This window comes from Tursiops truncatus, chromosome 11 (assembly GCF_011762595.2).
Source record: "Tursiops truncatus isolate mTurTru1 chromosome 11, mTurTru1.mat.Y, whole genome shotgun sequence".
Taxonomy (NCBI): domain Eukaryota; kingdom Metazoa; phylum Chordata; class Mammalia; order Artiodactyla; family Delphinidae; genus Tursiops; species Tursiops truncatus.
The window spans coordinates 60,538,385-60,554,354 of NC_047044.1; the positions used below are offsets into that span (position 1 = coordinate 60,538,385).

The 15,970-nt window shown below is 47.6% G+C and overlaps 1 protein-coding gene across 1 annotated transcript; it reads left to right on the forward strand.

Annotated features, from left to right (window-relative positions):
• The first annotated feature begins 8,987 nt into the window (after positions 1-8,987).
• Positions 8,988-15,797, forward strand: KRT4 (keratin 4). Its single transcript, XM_033866647.1, has 9 exons — positions 8,988-9,492; positions 11,137-11,351; positions 12,525-12,585; positions 12,908-13,003; positions 13,532-13,696; positions 13,961-14,086; positions 14,520-14,740; positions 14,994-15,028; positions 15,137-15,797. The coding sequence occupies exons 1-9, from the start codon at positions 9,034-9,036 to the stop codon at positions 15,316-15,318; spliced, it is 1,560 nt and encodes a 519-aa protein (XP_033722538.1). The 5' UTR covers positions 8,988-9,033; the 3' UTR covers positions 15,319-15,797.
• The last annotated feature ends 173 nt before the right edge of the window (positions 15,798-15,970 follow it).

A 15,970-nucleotide genomic window follows, 5' to 3' on the forward strand; every position in this document is an offset into this window, starting at 1 on the left:
GATCATAAGAGGCTTCTATGAACAACTATATGCAACAAACTGGACAACCTAGAAGAAATGGATAAATTCCTAGAAACATACCACCTACCAAGACTGAATCAGGAAGAAATCAGAAATCTGAACAGATCAATTACTAGTAAGGAGATTGAATCAGTAATCAAAAGTTTCCCAGAAAAGAAAATTCCAGGACCAGATGGCTTCACTGGTAAATTTTCACTGGTAAATTTAATGCCAATCCTTTTCAAACTTCTCCAAAACCCAAGAGGCAGGACAACTCCCAAACTCATTTTATGGGGTTAGCATCAAAGCCAGATAAGCACACTACAAGGAAAAAAACTACAGGCCAACATCCCTGATGAATATAGAGGCAAAAAAATTCCCAACAAAATACTGGAAAGCTGAATTCAGCAGCACATTAAAAGGACTATACACTGTGATCAAGTGGGACTCAACCCTGGGATGCAAGGTTGGTTTGACATACACAAATCAATAAATGTGATACATCACATTAATAGAATGAAAAATAAAAAAATCATGTGATTAAAAATCATATGATCATCTCAACAGATGTAGAAAAAGCATTTGATGAAATTCAACATCCATTCATGATAAAAAACTATCAACAAAGTAGGTATAGAAGGAACATATCTCAGTATGTTCCTCAGTATAGTAAAGACAATGTATGACAAGCCCACAGAGAGCACTATACTTAGTGGTAAAAGGTCACAAGCTTTTCCTCCAAAATCAGGAACAAGACAAGGGTGCCCACTCTCATAATTTCTACTCAGCTAGTACTGGAAGTCCTAGCCAGAGTATTCAGGCAAGAAAAAGAAATAAAAGGCATTAGAATTGGAAAGGAAGAAGTAAAATTTTCTCTATTTACAGATGACATGATTTTATATGTAGAAAATTCTAAAGACTCCACAAAAAAACTGTTAGCTCTAATCAATGAATTCAGTGAAGTGACAGGATACAAAAGCAACATACAAAAATCTATAGTGGGGCTTCCCTGGTGGTGCAGTTGTTGAGAGTCCACCTGCCGATGCAGGGGACACGGGTTCGTGCCCCGGTCCGGGAAGATCCCACATGCCATGGAGTGGCTGGGCCTGTGAGCCATGGCCGCAGAGCCTGCGTGTCCAGAACCTGTGCTCCACGATGGGAGAGGCCACAACAGTGAAAGGCCCGCATACTGCAAAAAAAAAAAAAAAAAAAAAAATTATAGTGTTTTTAAACACTATCAACAAATTATCTGAGAAAGAAATAAAGAAAATGATCCCATTTACAATAGCATCAAAAACAATAAAATGCTTAGGAATAAATTTAACCAAGGAGGTGACAGGTCTCTACATTGAAAACTGTAAGACATTCATGAAAGAAATTGAAGAAGACACAAATAAATGGAAAGATATCTGTGCTCATGGATTGGAAAAATTAATAGTTAAAATATCCATACTATCCAAAACCATTTATAGATTCAATGAAATCCCTGTCAAGATTCCAATGATATTTGATATAGAAGTAGAAAAAACAATCTTAAAATTCCTTTGGAACCACAAAAGAACCCAAATAGCAAAAGAAATCCTGAGAAAGAAGAACAAAGCAGGAGGCATCACAAGTCCTGATTTCAAACTATATTATAAAGCTATAATAATCAAAACAGTAGGGTCCTGGCATAAAAACAGACACATAGACCAGTGGAATAGAATGGAGAGCCCAAAATACACCCATGCATGTATAATCAACTAATATTTGACAAGAGAGCCAAGAATATTTGATGTAGAAAGACAGTCTTTTCAATAAATGGTGCTGGGAAAATTGGATATTCATATGTAAAAGAATAAAACTAGACCCCTATCCTACACCACTCACAAAATCAACTTGAAATTAATTGAAGACTTAAATGTAAGACCTGAAACCATAAAACTTCTAGAAGAAAACAGGAAAAACCTTCTTGACATGGGTCTTGGTAATAATTTTTAAGGTGTGTCACACCTAAAGCACAAGAGAGAAATTAAAAAATGAACAAGTGGATACATCAAACTAAAAAACTTCTGCACAGCAAAAGAAATGATCAGCAAAATGAAAGTTCCACCTATGGAATGAGAGAAAATATTTGCAAACCACATACCTGATAGGGGGTTAATACCCAAAATATATAAAGAACTCATACAACTCAATTGCAAAAACCTCCAAATAATCCGAAAAGGAAGAGGACCAAGAAAAACATCTTTTCCAAAGAAGATATTCAACAAGTACATGAAAAGGATGAAAAGGTGCTCAGCATCACTAATCATCAGGGAAATGCAAATTAAAGCCACAATGAGGTATCACCTCATGCTTGTTAGAATGACTATCATCAAAAAGACAAGAAGTAACAGATGCTAGTGAGGATGTAGAGAAAAGGGAACCCTTGTGCACTGTTGGTGAGAATGGAAATTGGTACAGCCAACTATGGAAAACAGTGTGGAGCTTCCTGAAAAAATTAAAAATAGAACTACCATAAGATCCAGCTATTTCACTTTTGAGTATTTATATGGAGGAAACAAGATCACTATGTTGAAGGGATATCTGCAGTGCCATCTTCATTGCAGCATTAGTTACAATACATGGAAGACTTTGAAACAACCTAAGTGCCCACTGGCAGGTAAAGAAGATGTGGTTTATATAGAAAATGGAATATCATTCAGCCATAAGAAAGAAGGAAATCCTGCCAATGCTACAATATGGATGGACCTTGAGGGCATGATGCTAAATGAAATAACTCAGACAAAGAAAGACAAATACTGTATGATCTCACTTATATGTGGAATCTAAAAACAAAAACAAACCCAACCCCCCCCCCAAAAAAAAACCTCATAGAAAGAGAGATCAGATTTGTGCTTACCAGAAGCAGGGTATAGGGGGTGGGGAAATTGGGTGAATGTGGTCAAAAGGTACACACTACCAGTTATAGGATATGTTCTGGAAATGTGATATACAACTTGCTGACTATACTTAAAAATGCTGTATGGGATATTTGAAAGTTGCTTAGAGAGTTAATCCTAAAAGTTCTCACCACAAGGAAGAAAATTTTTTTTGTAGCTGTAAGAGGTAATGGACATTAACTAAACTTATTATGGTAATCATTTTGCAGTATATCCATATGTCAAGTCATTATGCTGTATACCTTAAACTTATACAGTGTTTAATGTCAACTGCATCTCAATAAAACTGGAAAAAAATCCACATTTTAATTAGACTTTGTGGTTCACAAATACGTTACTTTGCCTGTGACCTTCACAGCAGCCCCAGAATTTAGGAGGGGGCAAATGATACCCCTTTTTGCAGGTGAGGCAATTAAGGCTCACCGAAGTTAACTTTCACACCTGCAGTGGTATAGCTGGTGAGTGGTAGCCAGGGCTGCCAATTTCAAGCTCTCCACCCTTTCTTCACAGTGGCAACCTCCGTCCTACCTCTGTTTCCGTCACTCGCCAAATCATATGGAGCCTTCCTCCACTGTGTCTCTAGGAGTCACCCCTGTCCCTCTTCATCTCCACACTTCCCTACTCTGAGCCTCAGTCAATTAATTACCCAAGTAATTCCCCAACTGACTGACTTCCCAGCCCTGTGCCCTGCCACACCCCAAACCCTGCTGCCAAATCAATGTGCCCCTCCCTTCTCTGGCAGCCTTAGAGTTCCTGATGGAAGGGACCCTTCTTGATGTCCCCTCCACTCTTAGCCTGGTCACTCAGTCTCGCTAAAAGAGACCAGACAAGCCCCACGAAACTTCCACCAGGGTCGTGGGAGTGCCAGCAGAGGGATTTTGAGCCAAACCCTAACCACAGCTTAGGAACACAAAGGTTAGCACTTAGCAAAATTAACTCCACCACCTAGGTGGTCCCCAGCTTGGGGAGGCAGTCATACTTTCAGTGAGCTTTCTCTTCTCAGGGGGATGGAGTATAGAGCACCCCTGATAGGATTAATAACTAGTATTTACTGAGTGCTCACTGCCTACTGTACTACTGTCAACTCTCAACCTGATTCACTCTTTACTGCAGCCTATGAGAGAAGTACTATTTTCATCCCCATCCTGCAGATGAGGAAACGGAGGCATGGAGTGATTAAGTAACTTGTCTAAGGTCACACAGTTAGTAAGTAGCTGAGTTGGGTATGCAATCCAAGAAGCTTGGTTCCAGAGCCCAACTACTGGGTTATGCTGTTTTATAGAAAAAGAAATTGAGAAGCAGGGGTACTGGAGCTGGAGAGATATCTGAGGCAATCTAGTCCAAACGTTTCTTTCTTTCTTTCTCTCTCTCTCTCTCTCTCTTTTTTTTTTTTGGTCACACCACACAGCTTGTGGGATCTTGGTTCTCTGACCAGGGATTGAACCCGGGCCCCGGACAGTGAAAGCATGGAGTCCTAACCATTGGATTGCCAGGGAATTCCCCAAACGTTTCATTCTATAGGTGAGAAAACGAGCTGAGAGAGGGGAAGAACTTGCTAATGGCAAAGTAGAACAAGAAACAAATTTTTTCAGGTGGTAATCAGATTTTTTAAAAAAATTGAAGTATAGTTAATTTACAATGCTGTGTTAGTTTCAAGTGTACAGCAAAGAGATTCAGTTATACATATATATATCTATATATATATCTATATATATATATCTTAACAGAGAAACAATTTTATTGAAATTATATTTACGGCTTAAAAAATAGGGACAGTTTTATCAAGTAGCAAAACTCAAAGATTATACTATGGACCATGAAGATCCACTAATGATGTGTATGTTACTTAGAAATACTTGTGTAAAGCTGGGAATGGCCTGGACACGGGGTTTCGATGCTGAATTCCTGGAGCCTCAGGACCCCAGGGGCTGCTCTCAGGGGGTCCAGGGAGAGGCCAGCATGTAAGAAGGTTCACGGTTCCCTCCTCTGCACCAATCAGAGCATCTCTTCTTTTACTTGGTTTTCAAATGGGGCTGTGCGTATGTTTTTTCTTGTTTGTTTGTTTTTGTTTTTTGCCGTACGCGGGCCTCTCACTGTTGTGGCCTCTCCCGCTGCGGAGCACAGGCTCCGGACGCGCAGGCTCAGCGGCCATGGCTCACGGGCCCAGGAGCTCCGAGGCATGTGGGATCCTCCCGTACTGGGGCACGAACCCGTGTCCCCTGCATCGGCAGGCGGACTCTAAACCACTGCGCCACCAGGGAAGCCCGTGTGCATATGTTTTGGATGACAAGAATGGTTTTGCTGTCAAAGCAAGTTGGGTAACCCCTGCTGACACATGCCCGGGAAGTGGGGGGAGACCAAGAATGCTCTCTACCCCTGGGAAAGGGGGGACCTTGTGTACAGACTTCCCCTTCCCGATTCTAAGGGCTCCCCACCCTCTCTCTGCCCTCACTGTCCCCTTGCCGAAATGCTGACTGGTCCTCTTCTGCAGAGTCTCTGATCCCCAAGTTGGCTCTGGCTCCCCACAGAGTGACTCTGGGGCTGCTGAGGCTGGTTGACTGAACGGGGTGAGGGCACAACCCAGTCAGGACAGGCGGAGGTGCTTTCCCACACCACACACCAGGTTTGGGGCTAAAAGACTTGGGATCCCTGTAATCCCAGGACTGAATGCAAGGGCTTGCCTCCCTGACCCAGAAAACCCTAGGCAAACACACCCTCCGCTCCGCTCCACACCCCTGTCAGCGGCTCATCCTTCTTTGACAAGATGGGGAACGGCTGCCAGTTGAGGAAGGGTCACAGAGGTTAAGAGTGGAACTGTGGAGGTGGGGTGGGAACCTGCTTTTAGCTGTCACTGCCAGGGGGAGTCACCCAGGAGCTGGCCCAGGAGCTGCAGGAGGAAACCTTCCGTTTCTCAGGGATGGAAACTCTTCTTTGCCTCTCTCCCTCGAGGGTCAACGCTCTCTTGCACACTGAAGACATGCCTACCTTCAGTTTCTCAGGCTGCCGTTTGAGGATTTTGTGAACTTCTGGCAATTCTGACTTCATAATAGAGCCACAGAATATGGCTCTAGTCCAGAGCTTTCTTCCTGTTTGGTTTGGGTTTATTATTGGATTTGTCATTTAGTTAATTTGGACTTAGTTAGTTGGAGGACACAGAATTGGCCCCTCAGGACAGTGTCCTATATTATTGGATACTTGTAAGGACAGGGCCACATGATCCAAACAACCAGTCCTGTGGCAAAAGCAAGGACAGAACAAGCAGAGTGCTGGCCGAGACCCCGTGGCTACTCTGATGCACCATAAGCTACAAGTCTGTCTAAGTTGCTGTATAGTTGTTTTTCCTACAGATTCTGATATACAGCATTGTGGTGCAGAGGTTAAGGTCACAAGCTTTGATGTTAGACAGACAGGACTGGCCTCCTACCTCCACCACTTCCTAGCTATGTGATCTCAGGCAAGCTACATAACCTCTCTGAGCCTCAGCGGCTGTAGCTCTAAACTGAGCATAGCAACTCCTCTTTTTTGCAGGGTTGTTGTGAGGAAGGGAACCCCTACCTGAAAAGCACCCAGTGTCCAGCACGTGATGGCAGCTCTATACGAGAGTTCCTTCTACATGGAAAGCAAGGCGGGCTTTCCCTCATCTAAATTTTTATCTTAGGAATGGCGTCTGCCTCAACTTAGAGTTAGCTTGATGAGAAGTACCTCAATTGGGGATCCTTGGTTTGGGTGCCCCACAGGCACAAAATAAGATTGATTGTATATTATAGATTATTTCCCTTAAAGTCCCTTCCACCCCTGCTGGCTTTCTGTTTTAGGCACTGGACACAACTTAAGGACACAGCATTTTCTCCTAGTATCGGGGTGTCACAGCTATAGACTACAAGACACAATGGACACATCACGAGATGCCTTGAGGCTGCACCCTGCAGATGCAAACCCTCCTCCTAGCCCATGAAAGTCCTCATCAACCCCCAGGGAGGGCAGAGTCTTTGCGAGCAGACTGATGTGGGTTCGGGTCCTGGCTCCACCACATGCTACTGTGTGACCCTGGGGGGCTACTTCTCCTCCCCGGGGCTTCCAAGTCATCATTTGTAAACACGGTTGTGATACTGACTGCAGAGAGCTTTTAGGAAGATTACATGACCACATGTATATAGAGCATTCAGTACAGTGCCTGGCATGAAGTTGGCATTCAATAAATACTCATTGAAAGGATGAGAGGATGTTCAACCTTGTCCCTCGTAGGAGATAGTCCTGGCTCTAGAACGCTCACTTACTACTGGTGGACGGACCATCCCTTGGGCTCTCTCCCATGGACATTTGACGGGGCCCAGGGGGTCTCCTGTCCTCCCTGCTACAGCACTTCCACCCACTCTCCATTTACTTAGAGGTCACCTAGGCAGGGGCAGGGAGAGCCCAGCAAAGGCTGAAGTAGATGGGGACAGAGGGTGGGGTGCAGCTCAGAGGTAGAGGGAAGAGGAGGGCAGGGAGAGGCAATGAGGGTAGAGGTGGGGAGAGAGGAGCTGGCCAGAGGAGAGAGCTCCCAGCCAGTCCAGCCTCCCCTGCAGCCCGATCCCCAAGACCTGCATCCACTGACCACCCTCTTCTCACCCCATGGGCCCGCCCTGCTCTCTCTCTTTGCACGGGATGGCTTGATCATTTTTGGGGTGGCCAGCTTTCATTCGGTCAGAGTCAGCTCAGGCCTGTGGGAATTATGTAGGCCCTCATCACTGCTGTTCCCCAGATTCAGAATAGCAGTCTCATTAGGGATTGAGAAGAGGGGTGAGGTTTCATCTAATTTCTCCTCAGAAGTGGCAATGGCAAAGCCCGGGCAGGATAAGAATGAATGCCTACCGACCTACTACATACCAGGCACTGTAGATACCTCATCTCACGATCTATGAGGCAGGCGTCCCATATGATAGATGAGAGGATGGGTTGAATGGGTTCAGAGAGGTTAGGTGACCTGCCCAAGACTGCACAGCCAGTTAGTGGCAACAGGTGGGATTTGAAGACAGATCTGTTGCACTCAGTGGGGAAGAATTTAAGTCTGAGCTTAAAAGTAGGGTTTTGTATTTGAAAACATTGCTCTGGGCAGAGGCTCATAGGTTTCACCATTCTGCCAAAGGGGTCCCCAGCACCTTGGAACAAAAAGTTCCAAGCTCCTACCCTGAATGCCGGGACCATCATGGGAAAACAGAACATGACCTGTTCCGGTGGAGCCAAGAAAACAACTGGGCAGCAAACTGAGTAGCATGGCGCGCACAATAAGGACCCAGCCTGGAGAACGCTGACCTAGAATCCTGCCAACCCAGACTGGAAGCCCCGAGAAGGAATGCGAGTCTTGACGGCCCAAGGCAGAGTCAACTTTCTTCTGTCCCCAGCTCCATGCCCGGCACACAGTAGGTTCTCAATAACTGTGTGTCAAGTCGAGGTGAGTCTTGATCTAGGTTTGGAAGGCCAGAAGGCTGGAATATGGATTTCCCCTTTTGTGTGACTACATGGGGCCAAGTGCACATGGAAGAAGAGTAATGAAATTGACAAATGACTGTGCAGCCTCTGACGGTTTACAAAGCACTCATTCTTCTTAATCTCAGGATCTTGACAGAGGTGAAGGAAAATATTTGTAGTATTTTCAATTTATGGGTGAAGCAACTGAGCCCCAGAGAATGACTTGCTTCAGGTTTGCAGAGCATGCATGTGAAGTCAGGCCTGCAGGTTCCATATTCTGTGGAGTGAGCGACAGAGCGATGGGTTGTCTTGTCTGGAGCAGGGAGGCCCCTGGAGGCTGGTGAGATGGGAGTACAGTGGGTGGGGGGCCTGTGACCCAGGAGGCCCTGCATCACCGGTTCAGCTTCTCCCGGCGGAGAGCATGCCCTCCAAATGACTTCTGTAGGTGTGTTTGTGACATGTTCAGCAGGTGTAAGAAGGATGGGCCAGTGCCAAAGGCCAAGCCCAGAGGTGTTTCAGATTTTTCCCTTTATGCCCCTGCAACCAAGCCCTGCTCTCCTGCACATATAAGAGACCCAGGCTACGGCTGTGGCAGTCAGTGGCCTGGCCCTTCTCGCTTCTCCCTGACAGCTCTGAGCGTGTTCCTCTCTCTCCAGCCATGCTCATCAGACAGCAGTGTGTCCGAGGCGGGCCCCAGGGCTTTAGCTGTGGCTCAGCCATCGTAGGTGGAGGCAAGAAGCCTGCTTTCAGCTCTATCTCCATGTCTGGGGGCACAGGCTCCTGCTCTGGGGGCTTCAGTAGCAGAAGCCTTTGCAACCTCGGGGGAAACAAGAGCATCTCCATCGGCACGGCTGGCTGCTGGCGAGGCGCTGGGTTTGGGGCTGCTGGAGGTTTGGGGGCTGGCTGCTTTGGCCTTGGATTCGGTGGCTCCTTTGGTGGACGGGGCGGTGCTGGCTTCCCTGTCTGCCCTGCTGGAGGGATTCAGGAGGTCACCATCAACCAGAGCCTGCTGACGCCACTCCACATGGAGATTGACCCTGAGATCCAGAAGGTCCGGACCGAGGAGCGGGAGCAGATCAAGACCCTCAACGACAAGTTCGCCTCCTTCATTGACAAGGTGAGCCGGCCCCTTGGTCAGATAAGGTGGTAGAAGCCAGGGTTTCTGAGTCCTGGCATCTCAGACCTGAGCCTGCTGCGGACTTGGGAAAACTGTGAACTTCTCTGGGCCGCTGTTTCCCACCTGGTTAAGAAGAGTCATTACTCTTTCTCTTTTGTCCTGTGACTGGTGGGAAAACAGGCTGCTCAAAGCAGTTCAGTACTTGGATTTCCTGACCTGCTATGTGTTACTGGGCAAATCATTCAGCTTTTCTGGGTCCAGTCACCCCAGCTATAAAGTGGGTTCCTTGTTTCCCTGCTTCTTCTCAGATTTTGGTTTCATAAATAATATGGCTAATAATTTAATAGTTAATTAATTATAGTGAATATAATAGCGTAACGACTGACACTTCTGTTGTCAGAGCAGAAGAAAACCAGGCTGGTTTCCCAAATGAGAAAGGGAGTGACTCTAATGGCAGATTAGAGTTCCTGGTAGGACCTCGGAAGGTCATTGTGTTCATCCTCCTGATTCTGGGCAAAATTGCTCATTTCTGGGTCTGTTTGAAGAGGATAGGGGATGGCTCTCTGATTTTCCTTTTTGTAGTCCACTTCCCTACTCCATGCAAGGTCTGGAGGTTCAAGTCTTTTCTGCTGTATGCTGTGCTTCTGTATGATGGATGATAGCAAAGAGATTAGTTCCAGAGAGTCATTAATCCAAAGATGAATGACTGAATAGATGACTGTAGCACGTTTGGCCCAGGGTGCCCTGGTTCTCTGTGCATCGAAGTCTTACTTCTCTTAGATGATGGGGCAAGAATGAACAATCTTGGAGTAGATCGAGTGGGAATATTTGCTCTTCTTGCTAGTTTGAATTAACCCATAGCAGCTTAAAAGGGCTTTACTGTGACTCTAGGACCTATAGATGTGAAAGTAAGACCAAGGCTTGGGTGCTTCCTTGTCTAATCTCCCATCATCAATTTAAGTTCAAACTGTGATCAGTCACCCTTACCAGCTTTTCTTACAATTCTGAAGCACCTAAAGTGGAAGTATCATGCCAAACCCTGGTTTATCTGGCTAGATCTCTTCCTAGAGGGAAAGTTCAGGGAAGTCCTCTTGCAGCAGTGAGTCTATGAGACTCAGAATATGTCTAGGGCTTGATCTTAAATATTTATACTCAGTTGTGCACAGGTTCACAGGGACACACCAGGTCCATTTAGAAGAAAGCTTGTTTAAGACATCTTCAGTGAATTTATCATTCCTTTGCCGTGGGTCAGGATCACTTTGAATGCAATAGCCCTTAGGCTGTGGTTGTATCTCCTAAGTTTGTTTTATTCTATTATTTCATAGAGGTTCAGTATTCTCAGCAACTCATCCCTTCTCAGTAACTCTGGATCCCTGTGGTCAGGAAGTTGTTCTTGCTGCACAGTCAGGCCCCGATGCTTGGGCTCTGCTCTGCTCTCCCCAACACACGTGGCCCACTTGCTGCTATGGAGCGGGGCCGCCATGTTGACCCCAGCAGATAATGCCTGGAGTTGCAACGTGGTGGTCCTACTCGGATGGCTCTTGGGCTCCCTGGTTAGCTTGGATTGACGGGGATGGTGTTGGCCAGCCCTCCTGCCAGAGATTCAGGCCCTCATCTGTCGGTTGGTCCCTGTGTTAAATACAGGTGCGGTTCTTAGAGCAGCAGAACAAGGTTCTAGAGACCAAGTGGAACCTCCTTCAGCAGCAGGCGACAACCACATCCAGCAAAAACCTTGATCCCTTGTTTGAGGCCTACCTCAGTGCCCTGAGGAAGCAGCTGGATACCTTGACCAACAACAAAGGAGGCCTGCAGTATGAGTTGAAAATCATGCAGGACAGCGTGGAGGACTTCAAGGCCAAGTATTTGGGGAGGGGATGTGACAATCTGCCCAGCCATGCCCCAGGCCCCCCGGGTTCCTCTTCATCATTTAGAATCTCAGGCTCTGGAGAGACCCCAAAGGGTCAGGGAGGACCTCCAGTCTGTTCCCATGCTTCTACATGGTCACTTTTTTAATGGGGTGAGGTCTAGTAACCCTAAGTTGCCCCAAACAGAAAATGAGTGATATATTCAGAGAGCTGGGCTTGCCATATACAAATAAGATAAAAAACCAAACAGATGGAAAGTAATACAGCAGGGTTAGAAGAATACAGGCTGTAGAGATAGATGGACTTGCTTGGCATACTGATTCCTTCACTTACTAGCTGTGTGATCTTGGGTGACTTGCTTAACCTCTCTGAACCTTAGTTTTCATAATCTTTAAAATGGGGATAATAGTTCTACTTTATAGGTTGTGAGAATTAAATGAAATTAAATGAGATAGAGAGAGCTAGTAGCATAGTGCCGGACATAAAATGAACATTGAATGCAGAGTAACTCTTATTATGCTCATTATGGGATGGAGCTGAGAAAAATACCAGCTCCCTCTCTCAATTCACTCTCACACCAAAGAAAAAGAACTGGAGTATTGGCAACCCTCCTGAGAATTTAATCCACCCAATTGCCAAAGGACAGCCCTTCTATGGAAATAAAGTCGACCAGATCATTGCTGGTTCTCCTCCTCACATCTTATCTCTTGCAAACAGTCTTTTTAAAATTTGGTTTTCACTTCTCTGAGTAAACTAGGGTCTAGACTGGTACCTCATATGCTGTAATTACTCCATAAATGTAGGTGGAATGAATATCTGTATGAACGTGGGAAAATGTAGCCAATTAGATGGATTTTTCCAGGTAGTTAGATGTTTGAAAACCAGCAGGAGAGAGTGAGAAACAGTAGCTCACTGTGGGCTTTTTTTTTTTTTTTTTTTTTTGCGGTACACGGGCCTCTCACTGTTGTGGCCTCTCCCGTTGCGGAGCACAGGCTCCGGACGCGCAGGCTCAGCGGCCATGGCTCACGGGCCCAGCCGCTCCGCAGCCTGTGGGATCTTCCCGGACCGGGGCACGAACCCGTGTCCCCTGCATCGGCAGGCGGACTCTCAACCACTGCACCACCAGGGAAGCCCTTGTCTTTTTTTTTTGCATCTTCCCATCCCCAGGTATGAAGATGAGATCAACAAGCGTACAGCTGCTGAAAATGACTTTGTGGTCTTAAAGAAGGTAAGGGTTGAAGGCGGGTAGGGATGTGCTCCCACTTCCCTCAGGAGTGGCCTTTGGCTTGAATCGTGGGTTCGGTCCATCCCTCTCATCTCCACCCCACTTGGTACTATCCAGATCTCACTGAACTATGAATTAAGGCTGTGAAAAAAAAGCCCATTTAGGTAATTAACATCCATGTCTGCAGGTGGCTTTAGGGGCAGAATAGGCCAAATGATTAGTCCCCCGCCACCTCACCTGGTGCTACCTTGTGTGTCACATAACACTCCCTGCCCCCTGTTGGAATGCCTGTACCTTGTCTCTTATCCTCCCCCTTCCTCTGCAGGACGTGGACGCCACCTACATGAACAAGGCGGAGTTGGAGGCCAAAGTGGAGGCCCGTAATGATGAGATCAACTTCCTGAGGGTCCTCTATGCTGCGGTGAGGACTCCATTCAGGGAAGGGACTCCTCCATCTGTGAGGCTGCTGGTCGGAACTGACAGTTCGTTGAAAGGACTCCAGCTCCCTTACTTCAGGGCCGTGGGCTCTCAGCAAGGTCATGGATAGAAAGGGTTGAAGTGAGAGATTCAACTGAGTGGTCTCAAAACCAGAGGTTGTCTTAGAAGATTAGGTCTAAAGATTGCATGGGATAGAAGTTATTGCTGTCTAGCATTTCTCTGGTGAAATAGATCCATTCCCTTCCCTTCCATGTAACATACTCAGGGCCCCCTGACCTGGAGGAGCTTAGGGAGCAGTAGGGACTACAAGCATTGCTTTTCTGACTTGAGATATCGCCAACCACTTGATTTCTACATAGAAATTTACCCCTCCTCCTTCTCTGTATGCCATGCCAAGTTGGCTTCCATCTGAGCCTGTGGCATGGCCATTTCCATGGTGATGGCAGGTCTCTGGTGTCAGAGATTAGGGAAGACTCTCCAGGAGGCCTGATGTGAGACATTTTCCCTGCAGGAGCTGTCCCAGATGCAGACCCACGTCAGCGACATGTCTGTGGTCCTGTCCATGGACAATAACCGCAACCTGGACCTGGACGGCATCATCGCCGAGGTCAAGGCCCAGTACGAGGACATCGCTCAGAGGAGCAAGGCCGAGGCCGAGGCCTTGTACCAGACCAAGGTGGGTGTCGGGGGTCTCTCAGGGGCCGAGAGTGGCTTCTGGGGCTCTGCTTTTAATGTCTGTGAGCAGATGAGCATCAGCTCGAGCCCAAGAGAAGTGAGGGGTTCTGGTTCTTCTGGGTGGCACTGATCCTGGTCTGCCTGGAGATAGCATGACATTTTGTATCATTCCTGCCACCTGTGGCTATTCTTGCTGAGTCCACTTGAGAATAGACTCTACCCAAACACCCCTGACCCCTGATTCCCTGTGTCTCCTGGGTCTCAGGTCCAGCAGCTCCAGGCCTCAGTCGAACAACATGGTGACAGCCTGAAGAGCACCAAGATTGAGATTTCAGAGCTTAACAGGATGATCCAGAGGCTGCAGGCTGAGATCGAGAATGTCAAGAAGCAAGTATGTTTCACCTCTACCCGGCCTCGGTACAGGGCCAGGGGCCTGAGGCAGATGCCTCCACAGTAGACAAGCAGACAAGGCATCAGCCCAGAAGATCTTGAGCTAGTCTGCGGGAGATTTGTAGCTCTTTGCATAAGTCATACCCAGATCTTTTCAGCAATAGCCTAGTTAACATGACATGATAACCTCAGCAGATAAGTTTTCCTGGCTCTTTTTCATTGGTTTTGCTCATTTTATCTAATCAGTCTGGTGGGGGCATCGGTGGACCCTAGCTGGAGTGAATAAAATACATAAGAGTCAGGGAAGGTGGGGAGAAGGACAGACAGAATCCTGACATCCTAACCCAAGCAAAGCTGCTACAGGAGAGGGGACAGATTTAGAGGTCTTGACAGCAGGACCCTGGTGATCGCCTGTCCCGCGCCCCTGTCTGCAGTGCCAGACCCTGCAGGCATCCGTGGCTGGTGCAGAGCAGCGTGGGGAGGCGGCCCTGAAAGATGCCCACGGCAAGCGCACAGAGATGGAGGGCGCCCTGCAGAAGGCCAAGGAGGAGCTGGTCCGGATGCTGCAAGAGTACCAAGAGCTCATGAGTGTGAAGCTGGCCTTGGACATTGAGATCGCCACCTACCGCAAGCTGCTGGAGGGCGAGGAGTGCCGGTGAGGGGGCCTAAGGCAGGGTGAGAACAGGAGGAAGGGAGAGGGTCCAGAGCCATGGCCAGTCCGGGACACCTCTGCTGGACCGCTTGCTTCTGTGCTGGTGTGTTATGAATCAGGACGGTGTTATATAACAGGTTCACATTCAGGCCTCAAATCTGGCTGCTGAAGGATGGGAGGGTGCTTGATACCTGCTTGTTGAACGAAGTGTGGCTCCAGGTTTGCTGAGGTTCACTGCTCTTTCTGTTGCCCACAGAATGTCTGGAGAATGCCAGAGTGCCGTGAGCATCTGTAAGTACCATCTGCCCCCGCTGTGGCCATTTGTTCACCCTGGTTTGGGGTGAGATTCCTGGTTTCCAGCACTGTTGGAACGACCATGTCCTTGTCTTTCTCCCGCAGCTGTAGCTGGGGGTGCTGCCAGTGCAGGAGGCGTTGGTGGAGGGTTAGGAAGCTGCTCCGGATTTGGCCTGGGTTCTGGCTCCGGAAGTGGTTTTGGGTTTGGTGGTAGTGTTGGTGTCGGCGGTAGTTCCAGCAGCAAGATCATCTCTACCACCACCCTGGCCAAGAGATCCCACCGATAGAGGAGGTGAGGTCCCTGCAGCCGCCTGAGGCCAGCCTGGTCCATTCCTGGTGTCTCTGCTTCCTTCACCTCCACCTCCACCCTCCCTTCCTGGGGCTTATCTTACCAATGCCTCCTCAGTGCCAGGGCATGGACTCTGCTCTCTTGGAGTTTGGTAGCTTCTTCCTAATTTGGGTTTGCTGACCCAGCTGGCATGGGAGAGGTGTCAGCTGACTCTTCACCTCCCACGGACAGAGAAGAATCCAGCCAGGCGCTTCATCTCCAGAATTATTAGGGTCGCATATATCCCCACCCAGCCCAATGCCGCCTCCTACCAGATCCCGGATCTCCCTCTGCAGCAGGACCAAGCTCCTTCTCCATCACTTGGCAGCCTCTGACCCTGCAAGGTCAGGACAAGAGCCACTCAGTACCCTGTCCACCTCTTCTCCTTCCCTCTGTCCATCTTTGGGTGAATCTTCAATAAAAAGCTTTTGTCATTCACTTTGAGCAATCGTGTTTGTTCCTTGGGGAGAAGTCTCAAGAATTCAGGTGAAAGTGAAGGAGGCTGGGGCCTGCGGGGTCTGTCTGTCTGTCCAAATCAAGGTTATCAGCTAATTTCTCAGATCTCTACTTCTAAGTTGCCCAGATTATTAGGACAGAAGGGTCATGTGTGG